The sequence below is a fragment of the Procambarus clarkii genome, chromosome 21 (genome assembly GCF_040958095.1).
Source record: "Procambarus clarkii isolate CNS0578487 chromosome 21, FALCON_Pclarkii_2.0, whole genome shotgun sequence".
Lineage (NCBI taxonomy): Eukaryota > Metazoa > Arthropoda > Malacostraca > Decapoda > Cambaridae > Procambarus > Procambarus clarkii.
In genome coordinates this window covers 36,859,461-36,877,104 of record NC_091170.1, presented here as the reverse complement: position 1 = coordinate 36,877,104, position 17,644 = coordinate 36,859,461, and the positions used below count along the sequence as shown (strand labels likewise).

The window sequence follows — 17,644 nt, the reverse complement described above, 5'->3', positions numbered from 1 at the left end:
CTCCTGCCCTGACTCGATCCCGATGGTACAAAGGCCGACCAACCCGGCATTAGTTTCATTGTGCTGGCGTAAAGATTACCTTCATGGTGCTGATGTAAAGATTACCTTCATGGTGCTGGTGTAAAGATTACCTTCATGGTGTTGGTGTAAAGATTACCTTCATGGTGCTGGTGTAAAGATTACCTTCATGGTGCTGATGTAAAGATTACCTTCATGGTGTTGGTGTAAAGATTACCTTCATGGTGTTGGTGTAAAGATTACCTTCATGGTGCTGATGTAAAGATTACCTTCATGGTGCTGGTGTAAAGATTACCTTCATGGTGTTGGTGTAAAGATTACCTTCATGGTGCTGGTGTAAAGATTACCTTCATGGTGTTGGTGTAAAGATTACCTTCATGGTGCTGGTGTAAAGATTACCTTCATGGTGCTGGTGTAAAGATTACCTTCATGGTGCTTGATAGTAGTTACAAATGTATATTCTCTCCAAATCCGCAGGAAATAACTACAGAACAACACGACACTGGCCTTGAATATTATTTATAAATTAAAGACTATCAATAAATCGATTTTCTGGATTCTGGAGCAAACAGTCTTTCACTCCCATGTAATAAATGTAATAATTAATCAATACTAAAAGAAACAATACTTACCAGTTCTTTAATCACTTACTTAACCGGTTAATTATGAACTCAACAAATCTTATCAGGAATTAATAATGAAAACTATTAGAGTCAAAGACAAAGCATTAGTTTTTACTTCTTAAAAAAAATAAACAAACGTCAGTCTCTGAATTCTATAAATATTTTTGGACAGCACAAGTAAAATATCCCCCTTGTATTTGAGTAACCTTTGGGGGCTAAAAGAAGACTTCCCAGCTACCGCCGGAGCTCTTGTCTCATCGAGGACATCTTTTTACAACTGCAGGTGCCATGGTAGCTTCGATGCCATCGTCTAAAAGGCGCCACACACCTCCCTGCCAGGAGTCTCCGCGACGCCTCCATAGCCCTTCCGTGGGGTTTTGCGCCAACTTATGACGTCACCACCAAAGTCTTCTGTACATTTTGAAGTGAGGGAGGCGACAACGTTGGCGGCTCTGTTGGATGTTGGGTCCTTGATAGACTGCGCTGATAGCTGGAAGAGGGTGAACCAGCCCTCCAAGCCTTCCCCCCTGTCCATGCCCCCAGTTATTGCCGTCTTCTGGTGCTGACCGGATACAGCCACCCCTCCTCCTGGGACCACCAGCCCCACGCTCTGGGTGGAGAAAACACTGTTAACGGCGTTCTTATGGACAAAGTTTTATGACAATCACATTTATGATTCAGATGTAAGATATAATTTTTGTAAACAAAAAAAATCAGCACAGTATTCGGCATTGGCCTCACCTTGGGATCAAAGCCATGAGAGAGAAGCTTGCCGTCCATGAAAACACTCCACTGGCCGGTGGCGGAGTCCCAGGAGTGCAGCATGTGGTGCCACTCCCCCACCCCGACGAACTTGGACGGAACTTTGCTCACCATTTGGTCGTTGATCTGCAGCGTCCAGAACTGCTGGCCTTCCTTTACCAGCTGAACCGTCAGGTTGTTGTTGGTGCTCAGTTCATTCACTGGAACAAAGGAAGCCAGACGTAAACACTCTGGTAATGTGGTTTACCAATATTGCAAAACCATACCTTCCTCCTCCGGTCCCTTTGACAAGAATCTAACGCGTCGACAGGTGCCATAATCCCTTGAGGAGATCACATCTTCCATTTCAGGTGAGGTATCAGAATTAGAAAAAAATGAACAATAAGCGCTAACATGGAATCTATAATCTGTACACTAAGATAACAACCTAATGGAGTGAAAAATGATGTAGGTAATTAGGCCTCAGATCAAATCTATTACTATGAGAAACGACGCCCCACTTTCAAACCATCCGTATAGATATCTAGAAATTTGTTATGGTCTGAATGCATATTACGGTTCCAGTATTAGTCTACTTATAAACTGGCAAATGAACCTTTGTCCTAAACAGAAATTGTTCTCAAGTTACAACTTTAATGTATTATAAATTGTTGGTTTAAAATATAAAAGTGTATGCTTGAAAACGTTTTATTTGAAGAATTTGGTTTTCCTGTAAACGGAATTCTTGGGTACACTTATATAGTTTTCAAATTCCATATTTCACATTGTCAATAATATACCATATTAACGTAACCACGCACAATGAAACCTAGCCTAATGTTACAACTCTGGGTTCGTAATTGGCTCTACCAGGAAACCAAGGTTAGATAGAGTTCTTTTAGATTCATGCAGGGGTCAGTCATTTAAGTATTTTGGTAGTGATAGGCCCTGACTGTTAGGGATTATGGGTGGGTAATTATTTAAGTAAATATTAGAACATTAATTGATAGGTTGGGTTATGTAACAGGGATATTTAATTAACAGCATAACTTATATTAAAGGGAAACTAGAACTTTCTTGGTTGATGGTTCCACTTCTCTGCTAGACGTAAGATTAACCTTGTTGCTCACAGAGCTGGTATACTCTGTGTTAATTGATTATTAGTATATGTAAAACTAGATGTTAGCTATTCTTAGAATTGTTAAAGTATCAAGCAAAAAGAGTTGTCTTGGAAGACTTGTGATGATTGTTACTGTACGATCAGTTTAGTATACTTCAGGCAGGGGCCACATGGAGGAGGAGAGAGTAGCTTGCTCCTTCATCTCTGCTGGGTTCTTTTGCGCTCTGGTCATGTGACCGTGTGAGCTGTTTATTTACATCTTCCTCCTCCTCCTCCTCTCTTCTCTCTTCTTATTCTGTGACTAAGTTATGTACCATACTGTAGATTACTGTGCCACTGTAGTAATCGTTTGTGTCCTCTAACCCAGTGTTTTGGAGCTCCAAGTGTTATCTCTGGAGGTGACTAGAGTGACCACGTGTTGTTGTTTTCCAGTGAGTGTTCTATCCCTTAAGGATACTTGAGGGGGGGGGGGTATTAGGGGTTAATAAATAATAACTAAGGTTTTGTAATCGGAGTGTCCTTTTAGCCTTGTTGTAGTGAGGTGGGTAATCTCTAGACTTCAGACCGTTTAGGTTAAATATTATTTGCAGGGAATTGTCTTCCCTGGGGGCCGGGCCTAACCTAACTCCACTGTTTTAGGAACTCCTTGACCTTAGCTACTGGCCTCTCACAGAGCAAACACTAGTCCATTCTTAACACCAAACCTAACCTTACCAAACCTTAACCTAAAGTAACCTAACCTAACTACGGATAGAATAACACTAATTATGTGGTCATTGCCAATCCATTTCTTCGAGAGGATCTCCTCCCTGAAGACGGGTTAGCATTCAATTCCAGACCGTCGGAGTGGTTGGGCGCCATTCTATCCTCCGTCCCATCCCAAATCCTTATCTTGATTCTTTACAAGTAGTGCTAAATAGTCGTAATGAATTAGCACTTTCTCATGATAGTTCCCTCCCTTCCCTCCCAGTAAATAAAAGAAATATTGCTATAACAAAATAAATATTTATAAATAAATTCACCATGTTTATCAAGGCTTGTTAGACCTGCTAGGTTGTGGTAGTTATGTGAGCTTGCAGGCCACAAACAGCAATTGCCTGGCTGATCATTTCTAGAGAAACTTTGCTTCATGGTCGGGCAATAAGAAACCTGGGCACCTTTAAGTTTCCGGGCACCTGGAAACCAAATGTACCCAAGTCGATCGAAGGAGGTATACTTACATCCATAATTGAAGGAGGTTGAGGTGCGGTTGGTGCTGATGAGGTTGAACCAGTAGTGCATAGTAAAGGCGGTGAGGCGCGGGAACTGGGTGAAGTAGTGGACGTACTGCACGTAGCCCGTCTGATTCAGCATCAGCTGCGACCAAGTCCCGTTATTCTCTATTACTCTCTACATTCTCAATGACTTCCTATAAGCCTATAATATATATATATATATATATATATATATATATATATATATATATATATATATATATATATATATATATATATATATATATATATATATATATATATATATATACACACACACACACATACATACAGGCTACTTGCCCCTGACAAAAATTAATGAATACTGCATTTCTAATGAACTATGAAGATATAAACGAAGCCTAATACACTATATCTCGAATTTAAAAAAAGCTCTATTTGAATGCACAACACTGTTTCATATAATTAATAAAATATTCGCTAAGCAAACTTGATATGAGGAAGTGCAGGAACGGTAGGTACCTTTTGCAGGCTGTTTTCCTGGCACAGGCTGGAGGTCTTGCTGGGAAAGTGTGCGGCTTGAGAGGTGTGGAGCACCGCCGCCACCACCACCACCACCACACTCCACCACACTGCCATCCTCTCCTCACACCTTCACACACTATATACAACACTTAATTAAATTATTGCAAGACAATACTGTATAAAAGTAATAATTAAAATAAGCCTTGGCGCTTTCCATTGATAATAATTTGTTAACAGAATTTTATATATTTTTTGACACCGAATTCATATAATTTATCTTTATTTCCCTCCTGTATTTAGCGGTAATGTCCTGTATGTAGGCGACGTTGAGGAGTTGCTCTCGGTTGTTAATTCTGTGACTTGAGAACACCAGGTTAGAATAATGAGCCTTTATACTACATCTGTGAGATCAGGCTTGGGGGAAAACAGGGAACAACAAAAGTTAAATAGCGAGGGTGTTGAAGTATACAACTATTTTTCCTTTCAATTTAAAGCAATGGGTTCTAAAAGTAGTCCTAATATCTATACCATAAGAGAGAATGTCTATGGGGTATGGGACGGATATGCGGGATAGGCTCTTAAATTGCTTAAGAAATATAGCTTGTAACCCAACACCCCTAAGCAATTTTAATTAATTCGGAAACGAAATCGGGGATGTACTGTCCGTAGATTGTTGAAGTTACTCACGATGTACCTGCTAATTTCCGTGATTTTTTTTGCTTTATATATGCATGAAAATGTCAACCTGCTCGACGTCGGAGGGGAAGAGGGGAGAGGGTAGGGAGATAGGGATGAATGGAGAAAATGTGGAGAGATATGATGGAAGAGGGAATGGGGAGGAATAAGGCGAAAGGAAAGGAGGAATGGGGAGGAATAGGTGAAAGGAAATGGGGAGGAAAAAGGTGAAAGGAAGAGGGAATAGGGAGGAAGAAGGTAAATGGGAAGAGGGAATGGGGAGAAAGAAGTTGTAAGGGAAGAGGGAGTGGGTTGGAAGAAGGTGAAGCCGAAGAGGAAATGGAGAGGAAGGAAAGGAGAAATATGGTGAGGTTTTAAAGTGGGTTATGCGCATGAACAAGACAGATGATCCTGAGGGACTATTTAAATATTTTCCTGACAGTGTTCTTATCTGCCGCAAGACACGTACGTTAGTTTCAGCTCATAGGCAACGTGTACATATAGTCACCAGGCTTCGTGTTTTACTCTCCAAGGAAAAGCAGAGACGTCCGGCACAACTGTCGTTGTAGCCCGAAATCAAACTAGAGGGATATTAATATTAAAAGGGTTATAAAACTGTTGAAACCCGCCAGAACTCATTTTAGGAGGAATATTATTAAGCAATGGTTTAGGAACAGGGTTGGGGGCCGAGTGGAATGGAACCCGAGCTCGTCTTATTAGACAATATAATAGGTTTCAACAACTGATATGACAGGAATATGGGTAAGAGGTATTGGATTTAAACTTGACCCACCAAATATGAGACACTAGGCCTACTGCAGCGCTCCATGAGGGTTATATTTTAAATGACCAACTAAATATATATGTATCACCGAACGTTCACAATATAATGACAGTACCTTGATGAAAATGCAAAATTGACGATGCTCCGTTGAGGACGTCCACGCGACTGAACTCCTTCAACGTCTGGTGTCGGAGCCCGGAGCCACATTAACGAATGTGACACGTGAGGCAATCTTAAATAGTCCCGGCGCACCTATTTCCACGAACACAAAGATTGCGAATACAAAGATCACTCTTTTTCCCCTTAAGAAATACAAAGTTCCCCTTTATGGTGTATAGGCTAGAAATACTGTCAGCAAATTTTAATGTCAAAAAAATTATAATAGGCTACCGTTAAACAAACGACCAGATATAAATCTGGGGTATTTATCCCACAATTAACAGGATATTTGTGACCCAGATGGGATTTTACTTGCCAGTGGAGAAACCCAAGCCAGAGGAAATACTGTACGGTTTCTGACCAGGGGGAAAAAGACACAGGCCGAATGGGCTTAAATTTTTATTAATAAATGAAATTCTGCAGAACATGTAAATAATATAAGTAGGAATTAACAAATGTAACATGTCCATGTCTGAGGACTAAATTAACTTAAAATGTACCCCCGTAGTAGTAACCATAGCCTAGTGGCATGGCGAACACGTTCTGCAGAAACCTAATGGCAGAAGAAATGTAATTAGAACTAGGTATAACAGTCAGGACACAAAGGGGAAATAAAGTGTATAGACACAACACTTAACGGAGCCCGACCAAGACATAATGGGAAATCCTAGAATTAACAGGCGGGCAGAAAATACCTAGTGACTGGGGAAAACTGATATGACAAATGGGAGTTTTCCCAGGGCGTGAGGCCGTCCGCCAAGGATTTTTATTTTTATTTTTATTTTTTTTTATTATTTTCTACCACAGACGTGGCCACACATTTACAATGCTAACCAGCATATATACATTTTCTTCTGTCCTCCATTGACAGGGTTAGAGATGTGTTAAACATACAGTTCAAGGGTTTTATTGAACACTCAACCACAGAAGGTGATTCGGTGGGGACCGGCGCTGCACCCCCTCCCCACTTGCGGTGTGGAAGACAGAGCATGACTGGCACAAAGCATGACGCAGTTTCGAGTACTGCGACGGTCGGGTGGAGAGAGAGGGAGCCCCGATTGATGATTGATAAAGATTAAGCCACCCAAGAGGTGGCACGGGCATGAATAGCCCGTAAGTGGTGGCCCTTTTGAGCCATTACCAGTATCAAAAGCTGATACTGGAGATCTGTGGAGGCGCGACTGCACCCTGCGTGACGGGAGATGTCTCCCGGACCAAATGGTGACCAGATGGTCCGAGGGAGCCCCTCTCTGCCCTGGAATTTATATGGCCCCGGGCTTCCCGCGCAGATGCGCGGGAAGCACTGCGCAACTGTTTCTTTGTCCCCCTCTTCAGAAACATCTCCGATTTGTATTTCAAATCAGAGGCCATTTATACTCATGAAACACCTTAAACTGACTTTGAAGTTAACTAACATTATATGGGAGTGTGTCAGCACTGAACTGACCACCCGACCTCCTAAAGTATCCTAGTTTAATGTTACTACATGCTTTTATATTTTATATTTTATATTTTATATATATATGTACCTAGTAGCCAGAACGTCGTACTCGGCCTACTATGCAAAACCCAATTTGCCTAATAAGCCAAGTTTTCCTGAATTTATATATTTTTCAATATTTTAACCTTATGAAATGATAAAGTTATTCATTTCAATATGTATGAGTTATTTTTTTTTAAATTTGAGTTAAAACTAACGTAGATATATGACCGAACCTAACCAACCCTACCCAACCTAACCTATCCTATCTTAAACAAACCTAAACTAACACCGTTAAGTCAATAATTTATGTTATTAATATAACAATAATAATAATTCAAATAAACTAATTGGAAACAATTTATTGAAAATAAAGAAAATCACTTTTCCTATTATGCAAATCGGGCCTTGCATAGTAGGCCGAGAAGTGCGTTCTGCCTGCTAGGCACGACATTATATATTATATATATATATATATATATATATATATATATATATATATGTCGTACCTAATAGCCAGAACGCACTTCTCAGCCTACTATTCAAGGCCCGATTTGCCTAATAAGCCAAGTTTTCATGAATTAATGTTTTTTCGTCTACCTAACCAACCTAACCTAACCTAACCTAGATTTTTTTGGCTACCTAACCTAACCTTACCTATAAATATAGGTTAGGTTAGGTAGGGTTGGTTAGGTTCGGTCATATATCTACGTTAATTTTAACTCCAATAAAAAAAAATTGACCTCATACATAGAGAAAAGGGTTGCTTTATCATTTCATAAGAATAAAATTATAGTAAATATATTAATTCAGGAAAACTTGGCTTATTAGGCAAATCGGGCCTTGAATAGTAGGCTGAGAAGTGAGTTCTGGCTACTAGGTACGACATATATATATATATATATATATATATATATATATATATATATATATAATACAGTATTGATAAAAAAATCAGACCTCAGGATGGAAAACATGATAGATGACATCGATGCCCACGATGCTTTTTATCTCTTCACTAAATGCCTATCCCTTCCGAGGCTAACCTACTTTCTGAGGTGCGCCCTATCCTACGACAGCCCAAAGCTTGATGAGTATGACCTATTGCTGAATACCATGCTAGAAAAAGTTGTCAACCTCTCCCTCAACGAATGCCAGTGGAAACAAGCCACTCTTCCTGTTAAGCTCGGCGGCTTGGTGTCGGCACTGCCACCCAAATTGCTGTCCCAGCCTTCCTGTCTTCCTCCTCTGCATCAGATGACCTGGTTAAGGAAATTCTACCTGACAACCTTTGTGACTTAGCATGGATACAGGACGCCCCACTGCATGGAGTGCGACACAAAATTGGGTACCATGGCAGACCCAGCACACAGACCATGTTGAAAGCTAAGAAACAATCCAACTGGGACAGCCCCATTGTAGTCAAAGAAGCCACAACTTTGCTGGAGGCCGCAACAATCCCCCAGTGATCGTGCACGCCTAATAGCTGTGCAGGCTCCCCATGCAGGGGACTTCCTTTTGGCAGTTCGTATGTCTGCGACAGGCACACGTCTTGATCAACAGCAGCTCCGTATTGCAGTCACTCTCCACCTTCCTGCACCTATCCACACTGTTCATTGGTATATTTGTGGCACGGAAGAGGTAAACGAATATGGATTGCATGGCCAGCACTGTAGAAAATCTGGCGGTTGGCACTCTAGACATGATTAAGTCAATGCCATCATTAAAAGGAGCCTTGCCTCTGCCCAGTGTCCAGCAGAAATAGAGCCCTCACAATCTATTGCACCATAGCTGTTATCTTTGCTGGCCGACCTCATGGACTCGCACTACATCCTTGGAAGGGTGGCAGACAGTTGGCGTGGGACTACATTTGTGTATCCACCCTGGCAACCACATACATTGACCTCTGTTGGCCAAGCAGGAGCTGTGCAGCGACACACACATAGAAAGAGACAAGTCAACCAAGTATAGGGAAATAGATCACCGGTACAACTTCCATCCAATAGGATCTGAGACCTTAGGTCCATGGGGAGAGAACGCAGGAAAGTTTCTTAAGGATCTTGGTTCCAGGCTCATTGACACTACCAGAGACCCTAGAGCGGCAAGTTTTCTCTTCCAGCGCCTCAGTGAAGCAATCCAGAGCCGGAATGCCCGCTGGATCCTCTGTTCCTGTCCGGCGTCAGACGAATTCAAAGAAATCTACAGCCTCTATGAAACAAACTTCCCCTTATTTCCTCTTAATGTTCTCTTTTACTTTTGTAAACAATCAGATATGTAACTGTATAACCTTGTACTGTATAATAAAAAGTACAACATAAAAAAAAGGGGTGGTAGGAGACGTGAACACTCACATATACAGAGTTAAATAGCAAGTTTTTCTCTGAATGCTCTGTTCTCTTCTTCTAGGCTGTGGGTCCCTGGAATTGCACCAGAGGTGGTTGCGAAATAAAGTGGAAAGCATCACACGAACATAAGACGTGCCAGAGAAAGAGGGTAGACTGTGTACCTGGCGCCTCACCTGAGGAAAAAATAAATGATCGTGATGTTTCAAATTGAGGATGACTTCCTCAATTCAATTCAAATTCAAATTTTTATTCAGGTAAAAGTACATACATAGATGATGAGTTACAAACATAATGTTGGATTTATAGATAGAACTGGTACATACAATACCTAAAGCCACTAATACGCATAACGTTTCGTGCAATGAAGGGCTTGGGGCTCAGATTTGTAGTGCATACATGCTCGGAAGAAGGTACGGTGAACTTGGGAAGAAGATTTCCCTGTCTTAGAATAACCTGAGTCTCCACACAAGTGGCACTGACACTTGTGCATTTGGAGGGACTATGTCCAAATCTCCAGCACCTATTGCAGAGGCGAGGAGAGGGGTTACCTGCTTGATACCTGTTTGATGGGGTTCTGGGAGTTCTTCTACTCCCCAAGCCCGGCACGAGGCCAGACTTGACTTGTGAGAGTTTGGTCCACCAGGCTGTTGCTTGGAGCAGCCCTCAGGCCCACATACCCATCAAAGCCCAGTTGGTCCGGCACTCCTTGAAGAAAACAATCTAGTTTCCTTTTGAAGATGTCCACGGTTGTTCCGGCAATATTTCTGATGCTCGCTGGTAGGACGTTGAAGAACCGTGGACTGTGGCTGTACTCCTGAACGGAGCATCTAGCACCAGCAAGAATTACGTTAAATGGGAGGGACCTACTATCAAAAGTAGTTTTGATAGTAGGTCCCTTGGTTTCTCGCTTCAGGAAAAGCCAAACGATCCTGGTGTTTCATGTTGAGGACGGCTTTCTCAAGCTTGTAGTGTATACACGTGCAGGAGAAAGTAGGATGGGCCTCCTCACAATTGAGGCAGCAGGCCTGGGGAGAAGAGCAATCTGTTTTAGAGTGGTCATCGCCCCCACACATGGGGCAGAGACAAGACTTGAGCATTTGAGGGAACCATGCCTGAACTTCCAGCACTTATTACAAAGTCTAGGAGAGGGGATGTACGCCTGAATGGAGCACCTGGCATCAGCAAGAATGATAGAGGGCGGAAGGGTCCTACTATCGAACGTGATTTTCACAACTCGTAGGGGCTAATGACAACGATCACGAGGGGTCGAGTGAACGTGTCCACCCAGAGGACAGGATGGCCTTGGACTTTGGGATATGTTTAATATCCTCATGGCAGTCTTTTAGGTCCCGAACACGAGTTGCAACATAGTGCGGGAGAACAGTGCCAACACTGGCATTTAACCAAGCAATTTTGGGGACCCGAACAGGAGTCTACCCAATGCAGGACAATGTGGCTAAGCGGGTAGCTGCATCCTGAGAAGGAGCGGCGACAACACGTGTACCGAAACGGATGGGGTTAAAAGTAACAGAGGCATCTACCGAATCAACAAGGTGTATATGGAGGGAGATATCGTCAGGTGGTGTAGAATCCAGATGGAGATCAAAGTATTTAGCCCACGAAGCAGGACCAAACAAGGCATTGAACGTATTAGTATGGGAAGGGATCGTGCGAGTGCGGCTGTGGCTGTGGCTGGGACGGCATTGAGAACTCCCAGAGAGAGAGGGGTTAAAAGGCGCAGTAGTCACAATGAGTGACTGAGCCGTGCCAGGGGACATGGTGGTCACTGCAGGGGGCTTGGGACTAGACCAAACCACAGAGGAGGGAGGGGAGCCGAGTGGAGTAGTCAGGAGGGTCAGAGGGGAAGATAGGTCTGGGCCCAATGTACCAAGGGCTAAAGAGCCCGGTCTTCCAACACAGTCCAACTCAGGGACTTGGTCGCCCACCTCATGAGCCTGAGAAGTCATAAGATTAACAGTATTCAGTGACATGAAAACGAGAGGTAATACTTTCATTCACGAATGCGCCCCCATACCCACCACAGAGCCACAATTAGAGGATAAGACACCCAACAAGAGACAGGTCCTGCCGGGGGCCCCCCTAAGGGGTGCGTCAAGAGTATACTCCCCACAAACGCAACCTTAAGAACAGTCAGTCCATTGAGATCGGGTTCAGTGACTAAAGAAGGAGGGACAATAAAAGCGCCCCCTCGCACGCGACGTTGGGTACCACAGTTCTACGGGTGAGAGAGTATGCCTCCCCAAACACCTGGGTGTCAAAACAGAAGAAGTCCAAAAGAATAATCAAGACTGGCAAAAGGTCGGCGGGAAATGACAATTAGAAAGGAGAAGAGAGGGGAGGGGGAGAAAAATGAAACACAAGGAAAAGGAAAAGATATCTGGCAAAATTGAAGACAGCAGCAGGAGAACAAGGCTTCAAAAGGACAGAGGACTGACCCATGGAGCATCGCACTCCGGCAGTCACCCACCAAGTCCCCTCACGATGACAATGGGCCAGAAAGGGGCCATTGCAGCCCAAGGAAAGTGGATGAGCCCCTTCATGATATTACTGCATCCATGTGGAATGTCCCTACCATGACAAGGCAGCAGCTATGAGGGAGTGTTTCAGCTTAGCTGGTTGATGTAATCCTGAAATAGCTTCTATAGATTAACCTGGGAAAACAAAACTAGTAAAGTTAATTTGCATTTAATGTCCTTATACAGGTTTAAAATGTTAAAATATACATTATCTGTCAATATTTATGTTATTAATTATATTACTAACAATAATTTTACATAATCGAGTCATTTATATTTGCATATGAAATATAAAAACTGTGACCAGAATGCACTGAAAATATAACAATTTCTCAATGATATTTTTTATCTAATAAAACTACAATTGAATATTAATTTTAGCTAAATAAATTTAATTAAAGACATAAGATTAGGCACTAATATAAAAAAGAACAAATTTGTCCTGGAAAGCTTTAACAGTTGTAGCATTTAATAAAAACTTAAAATTGCACAATATATAATTGCAAAAATTCAAAAATACAAATATATTGCAGCAGAATGAACAACCAATATATATATATATTGATGCCTAATTGCACTTTTAATTTTTGTCTTTACGACAAAGGTAAATACAGCAAGGACAAAACACTACTGTTAAAATATTTATCAAGTGTCGACAGATTATACTCCTATTTTTACCAGTATGAACTCAACTGAATGGACATCAAACTTGCTACTGTACAAATATTTAATAAACTGAACAAATATTTAATTCCTTGGCATCAATCATGATTGAGGTTATGCTATAATATATGGTCAGTTTAGTAGAAGGTAGTTGTAAGGAGAAAGAAGTGTTAATGCAAACATTGCATACTACAGCATATGGAAATGTATAATGTCACTTAACATTGAAAAAGCTAATCGACATTTGTTTTTAGGCTTTGAATTTTCTACACTTCCATGATCAGCAAGTCCAAACTATTAGAGTGAAAATTACCTACCTTCCTGCTTACACACAAGAACTGGTTCTGACAGAATAACTAAAAGTGTACAGTATCTGTTTCATAGCTAATGTGCTTACAGGAAACATCAATCACATGCAAGTAAAGCTGCAAGTAAAATTATGCTACAATCCAAACAACCTTATTAAAAGTATTTCAATAAAATGTATTATCAAAATGATCAATCTAGTACCATAAACAACTTGTAATATACCCATGGGGCCAACCAATGAGTGCTTCTTGCCAAGATTTTTGAAGTACAAAAACTTCCCTATTTTGTCTTGGTCAAATTTGTGAAAATCAGCAGCTGCTGTATTAAGGTGGCTATCATGAAGGTATTAATGCTGGATTCAGATAAATTAGTTTGAAATAATGAGCATAACATTATGAGTATATAAATCAACTTGAGTATTCAGGATAACAAATAAATCACAAATTACTGTACTGCACTATTATCTGCATAGGATAGAAATTATAATTTGTAAACTTAATCTTTGACAATACTTAGAGATGTTTAACCTTTTGGCTGAAATTTTTTTTTTTTCGACCCTATCCCTATATTTACCTTGAAATTAATGCAACCAAAAACCGAACATTGGATGTAATGAGATGCCTCTTTCAGGAAGAACCCAGGTGGCTACCTGAAGCTACAGCATCTTGCTGACAAACTCAATGCTAATGGTCACATCAATCTCCTTAGTTCTGTTTGGCCTACTGGGGATCAGAGCCAGAACCTGCCCCCCCCCCCCACAGAGGGCGAGTGACAATTCACCACCCCAATAGAAAAACATACCGAATGTCTCCAAAGCTTTGCAGACAACTTGAGGGTTCAAAGGAAACAAAGCCTTGTAACTGCCAAACTGCAAACAACTACAAACAAGAGAATCACTCAGACTAGCTCAAACCTTTTTAATATCGATTACCACCACCAGGTGACCTCGGCTATCTCCCACTGCTCAATTCTGGAAACTAAGGAACAACTCACTGATGAACCTGGAAGGGAGGAGAGGGATGGAGGGAGGGAATTGGGGAGCCATTGGGGCTCCTCCAGAAAGATGTTCTTTACTACATTCAATGCTGGTGGCAGGGATTTACAGACGAGTCTGCACTAAGTGTAAGTTACTTACAAATTACGGTATATATATAAGTAATTACCAAAAAAAAGCGCCAAGCTGGGGATACTATGTAGCACCATCAAAATTGCATGATGTTCAAAAGGCGCAAGATATCACCAAGGACGCCAAAATTAGAAAAGCGCATAAGACGAGTGATATCAAAAGTATCTGATTCACCAAGGATTTTATCGAGTGACAAGTGTTGAGAGGGACAGTCGGGAAGCAAGACGTGCACCTTCAGGAAGTCAGGACATTCAACAGGAATATGCATAACTGTAAGAGGGACAATGCAGTTTGGACAATAAGGAGCAGGGCGGTGCTCCATTAAGTGCTCAAGAGTTGTACACTTATGGCCAATACGTATCCTTGCCAAAGTCATTTCCCACAGCCGGTTATGGTGGTAGGAGGAGGGCCAAGGGGACAGGCTACCTTTAAGAGCACGTAGTTTATTACCAGCAACAGAAAACCAATGACCCTGCCAATGGGCAAGGATTGAGATATGATGACTGCTTAGAAGTCGGAATAAGGAGCACATTTGCAAGGAAAAGGACAAGTATGAATAGCCCCCTTAGCAGCAGCGTTAGCATACCCGGTATATGTAAAATCACTAATAGTCTTAAACAGGTACAGCAAAACCTTTAACATATTTATCAAATTAACTGCTGATAGTACAGGCAAGTAAAAAATACTTTTACTGTACAGTACTAAAAATTATAAATAAATCTTCATTGTAAATGGAGGCTTTAATAATTAATTGATGTAACCATTTTTCTTCACATACAAAAACTGGGCCATGTTTCATTATATATATACTGTATGTATGTTTTTATGTGTTTGTAATTACCTAAGTGTAGTTACAGGATGAGAGCTACGCCCAGTGTCCCGTCTTCCCAGTACTGTACTCTGTCATAATGCTTTGAAATTACTGACGGTTTTGGCCTCCACCACCTTCTCACTTAACTTGTTCTGTCTACCACTCTGCTTAAGTGAATTTTTTTATATATTTCTTCGGCAGTTTTGTTTAGTTTAAATCTATGACCTCTTGTTCTTGAAGTGCCAGGTCTCGGGAATGCTTCCCTATAAAGTTTATTGATTCCCGTTATTATTTTGTACATGAAAAAAAAAGAGAGTTGATATGATCACTATCTTCTAGTTTCTGAAAGTGTTCGATCTTCCTGTTCATTATTTTTAGAAATCTTAAACTAAAAAATTAACCTTTAACAACCAAATGCATATGAAAAGCCTACTTATTGTATACTACAGTACTTATATATGTGCAGATTTTATGCCTTATTAGTATTTTGGCTAATAGCTACCAGTATTATTGTATACATTTACAATATTATATTTCCATTAAAAAGTCTTAGTCTGTAAGCAATTTTGTGACATGCTGTACCCTGAACTTTCCCCATACAATATTGGGATTAAAATAGGCATTTAAGTTCAGAACAGAAATGGTGATTTTGTTGAACACTGCTGACAAAAACTTCACCTATGTGAACAATAAAGTGCTTTTAATGTGGCGTAAATGCGTCTGTACCTCGATAAAAAAAAAAGTGATCCTAACATCCATTAGATATACACAACAATTACCATAGATATATACTTTCAAGTTCTTTAAATAAGCACATAAAATTGTCTTCGATTAACAAAGTAATACTGTACACGATCACCTCTTGCTTCAACAGTGACCAAAGCATAAATGGCAACTATACAAGCAAGGAAATTACACATTCTAAAACTACACACAACTTCTTTCTAGAGATTTTGTATTTATTACAAATAACAATACTACTCTTACAAAGAACAGATGGATGGAAGATGGTACTGCCTTCAATGACTACATTTGACTCTTGAGCCTGAGATGAATAAAGATTATACATTTTTACTTATTAGCATATTGAGAGCAATAATTGACTAATACTAAAATATTATATTATATATACATTATATATATATATATATATATATATATATATATATATATATATATATATATATATATATATATATATATATATATATATTTATATTATATATATATAAAACATGGAGAAATTGAGGTGTTACAGTACTAATAGGTTTACAAAAGAACAAATATACCAGTATATGATTCAGCTTAAAATAACATGTAGTGGTGTTGCATTAATGATTATCAAATTAATCAAAAGATGAAATAATTACCGGTAAATACAAGATTTGTAAAATTACCAAGTGCATGCATGGGTGACTATGTATGTGTGTATGTGTATGTGTGTATGTGTATGTGTGTATGTGTATGTGTGTAAGTATATGTGTGTATGTATATAGTGGGGCCTCGATTTACGATGGTAATCCGTTCCCAGAGACGTATCTTAAGTCGAAATATCGTAAGTCGAAGCGATTTTTCCCATAAGAAACAAAGAGAATTGAATTAATTTGTTCCCCACCCTCCAAAATATTAACTTACAAATACATTTTATACTGTATATAATTTTTTTTATCTAACTACAATACAGTACATGTTTATCTTACCTTTATGGAGGACTCTTGATATCATATGGAAGATGGTGATGAGGGGGAGGAAGAGAGGTGTTACTGTTTGGAAGGGGAGTCCCATTCCATTATAACATCAAAAAGTGACGACTTTTCTGGAATACACTCTCTGGCATGTTTTGCCTGCATACCACTACAGTAGTTCCTGCATGTGGCTCACTGCTTGCTTGTCTTACTAAGAATCTGTCTAAAGACACTTGTTTTTCCCTACATTTTAACACTTGTTTGTAGTAAGACATCATATTGTCATTTAAAAGTCAATGCAATGGCCTGCTACAGTTTTATCTGGGCGAGTTTTTTCAACAAAACTTTTGCAGTTCTTCCCATACTTCACACATTTTCTTAATGAGGAAGGGGCATCCTCTACTGCCTCTACTCAACTATTTTCTTAGGTTGAACCTTACTACTGACTTTCTTGGGACCCATGGCATAATACATAATAATCAGTTTGATGTTCAAAAAGCAAAAAATCACCACAAAAACGGAATTTCTCATTGGCGTGATCGTCACTAAGCAGGCAGCTCTAGTAAACTGAGGCAGGTTGGCCGGCATGACCGGTAACCACGCACTCAGTCGACCCAAACGTGTACCAACAAATATCGTTAGTTGACGACATTGTAAGTCGAGTCGCATCTTTTGATCAAATTTACATTGTAACTCAAAATTATTGTAAGTCGGGGCAATTGTAAGTCGAGGTGCCACTGTATGTATGTACAGGTATATATATGTACAGGGGTACCTCGGTTTAAAAGTTTAATCCGTTCCTGGAAACGGCTCGTAACCTGAAAACTCG

General features: G+C 40.3%; 2 protein-coding genes across 2 annotated transcripts in view; both read right to left on the bottom strand.

Annotated features, from left to right (window-relative positions):
- Nucleotides 1-731: 731 nt before the first annotated feature.
- On the bottom strand, nt 732-5,968 carry b6. Its single transcript, XM_045746337.2, has 5 exons — nt 5,816-5,968; nt 4,239-4,377; nt 3,723-3,858; nt 1,383-1,603; nt 732-1,251 (listed from the first exon to the last, which is right to left on the bottom strand). The coding sequence occupies exons 2-5, from the start codon at nt 4,353-4,355 to the stop codon at nt 952-954; spliced, it is 774 nt and encodes a 257-aa protein (XP_045602293.2). The 5' UTR covers nt 4,356-4,377; nt 5,816-5,968; the 3' UTR covers nt 732-951.
- Nucleotides 5,969-8,275: 2,307 nt separating this feature from the next.
- The window catches only part of LOC123760612 (dynein axonemal assembly factor 11), a 68,972-nt gene continuing 59,603 nt past the window's right edge, over nt 8,276-17,644 (bottom strand). The window contains exon 14 of the mRNA XM_069328341.1: nt 8,276-9,857. The gene's annotated coding sequence lies outside the window, so the exon portion shown is untranslated. The remainder of the gene's footprint in view (nt 9,858-17,644) is intronic.

Excerpts from the sequence above, each read along its gene's own strand:
- b6 (XM_045746337.2), bottom strand. The coding sequence starts at position 4,355 with ATGGCAGTGTGGTGGAGTGTGGTGGTGGTGGTGGTGGCGGCGGTGCTC. Across the intron at positions 3,859-4,238 it reads AGGAAAACAGCCTGCAAAAG|CTGATGCTGAATCAGACGGG; the intron begins GTACCTACCGTT and ends ACTTGGTCGCAG. Across the intron at positions 1,604-3,722 it reads AACCTCCTTCAATTATGGAT|TGAATGAACTGAGCACCAAC; the intron begins GTAAGTATACCT and ends CCTTTGTTCCAG.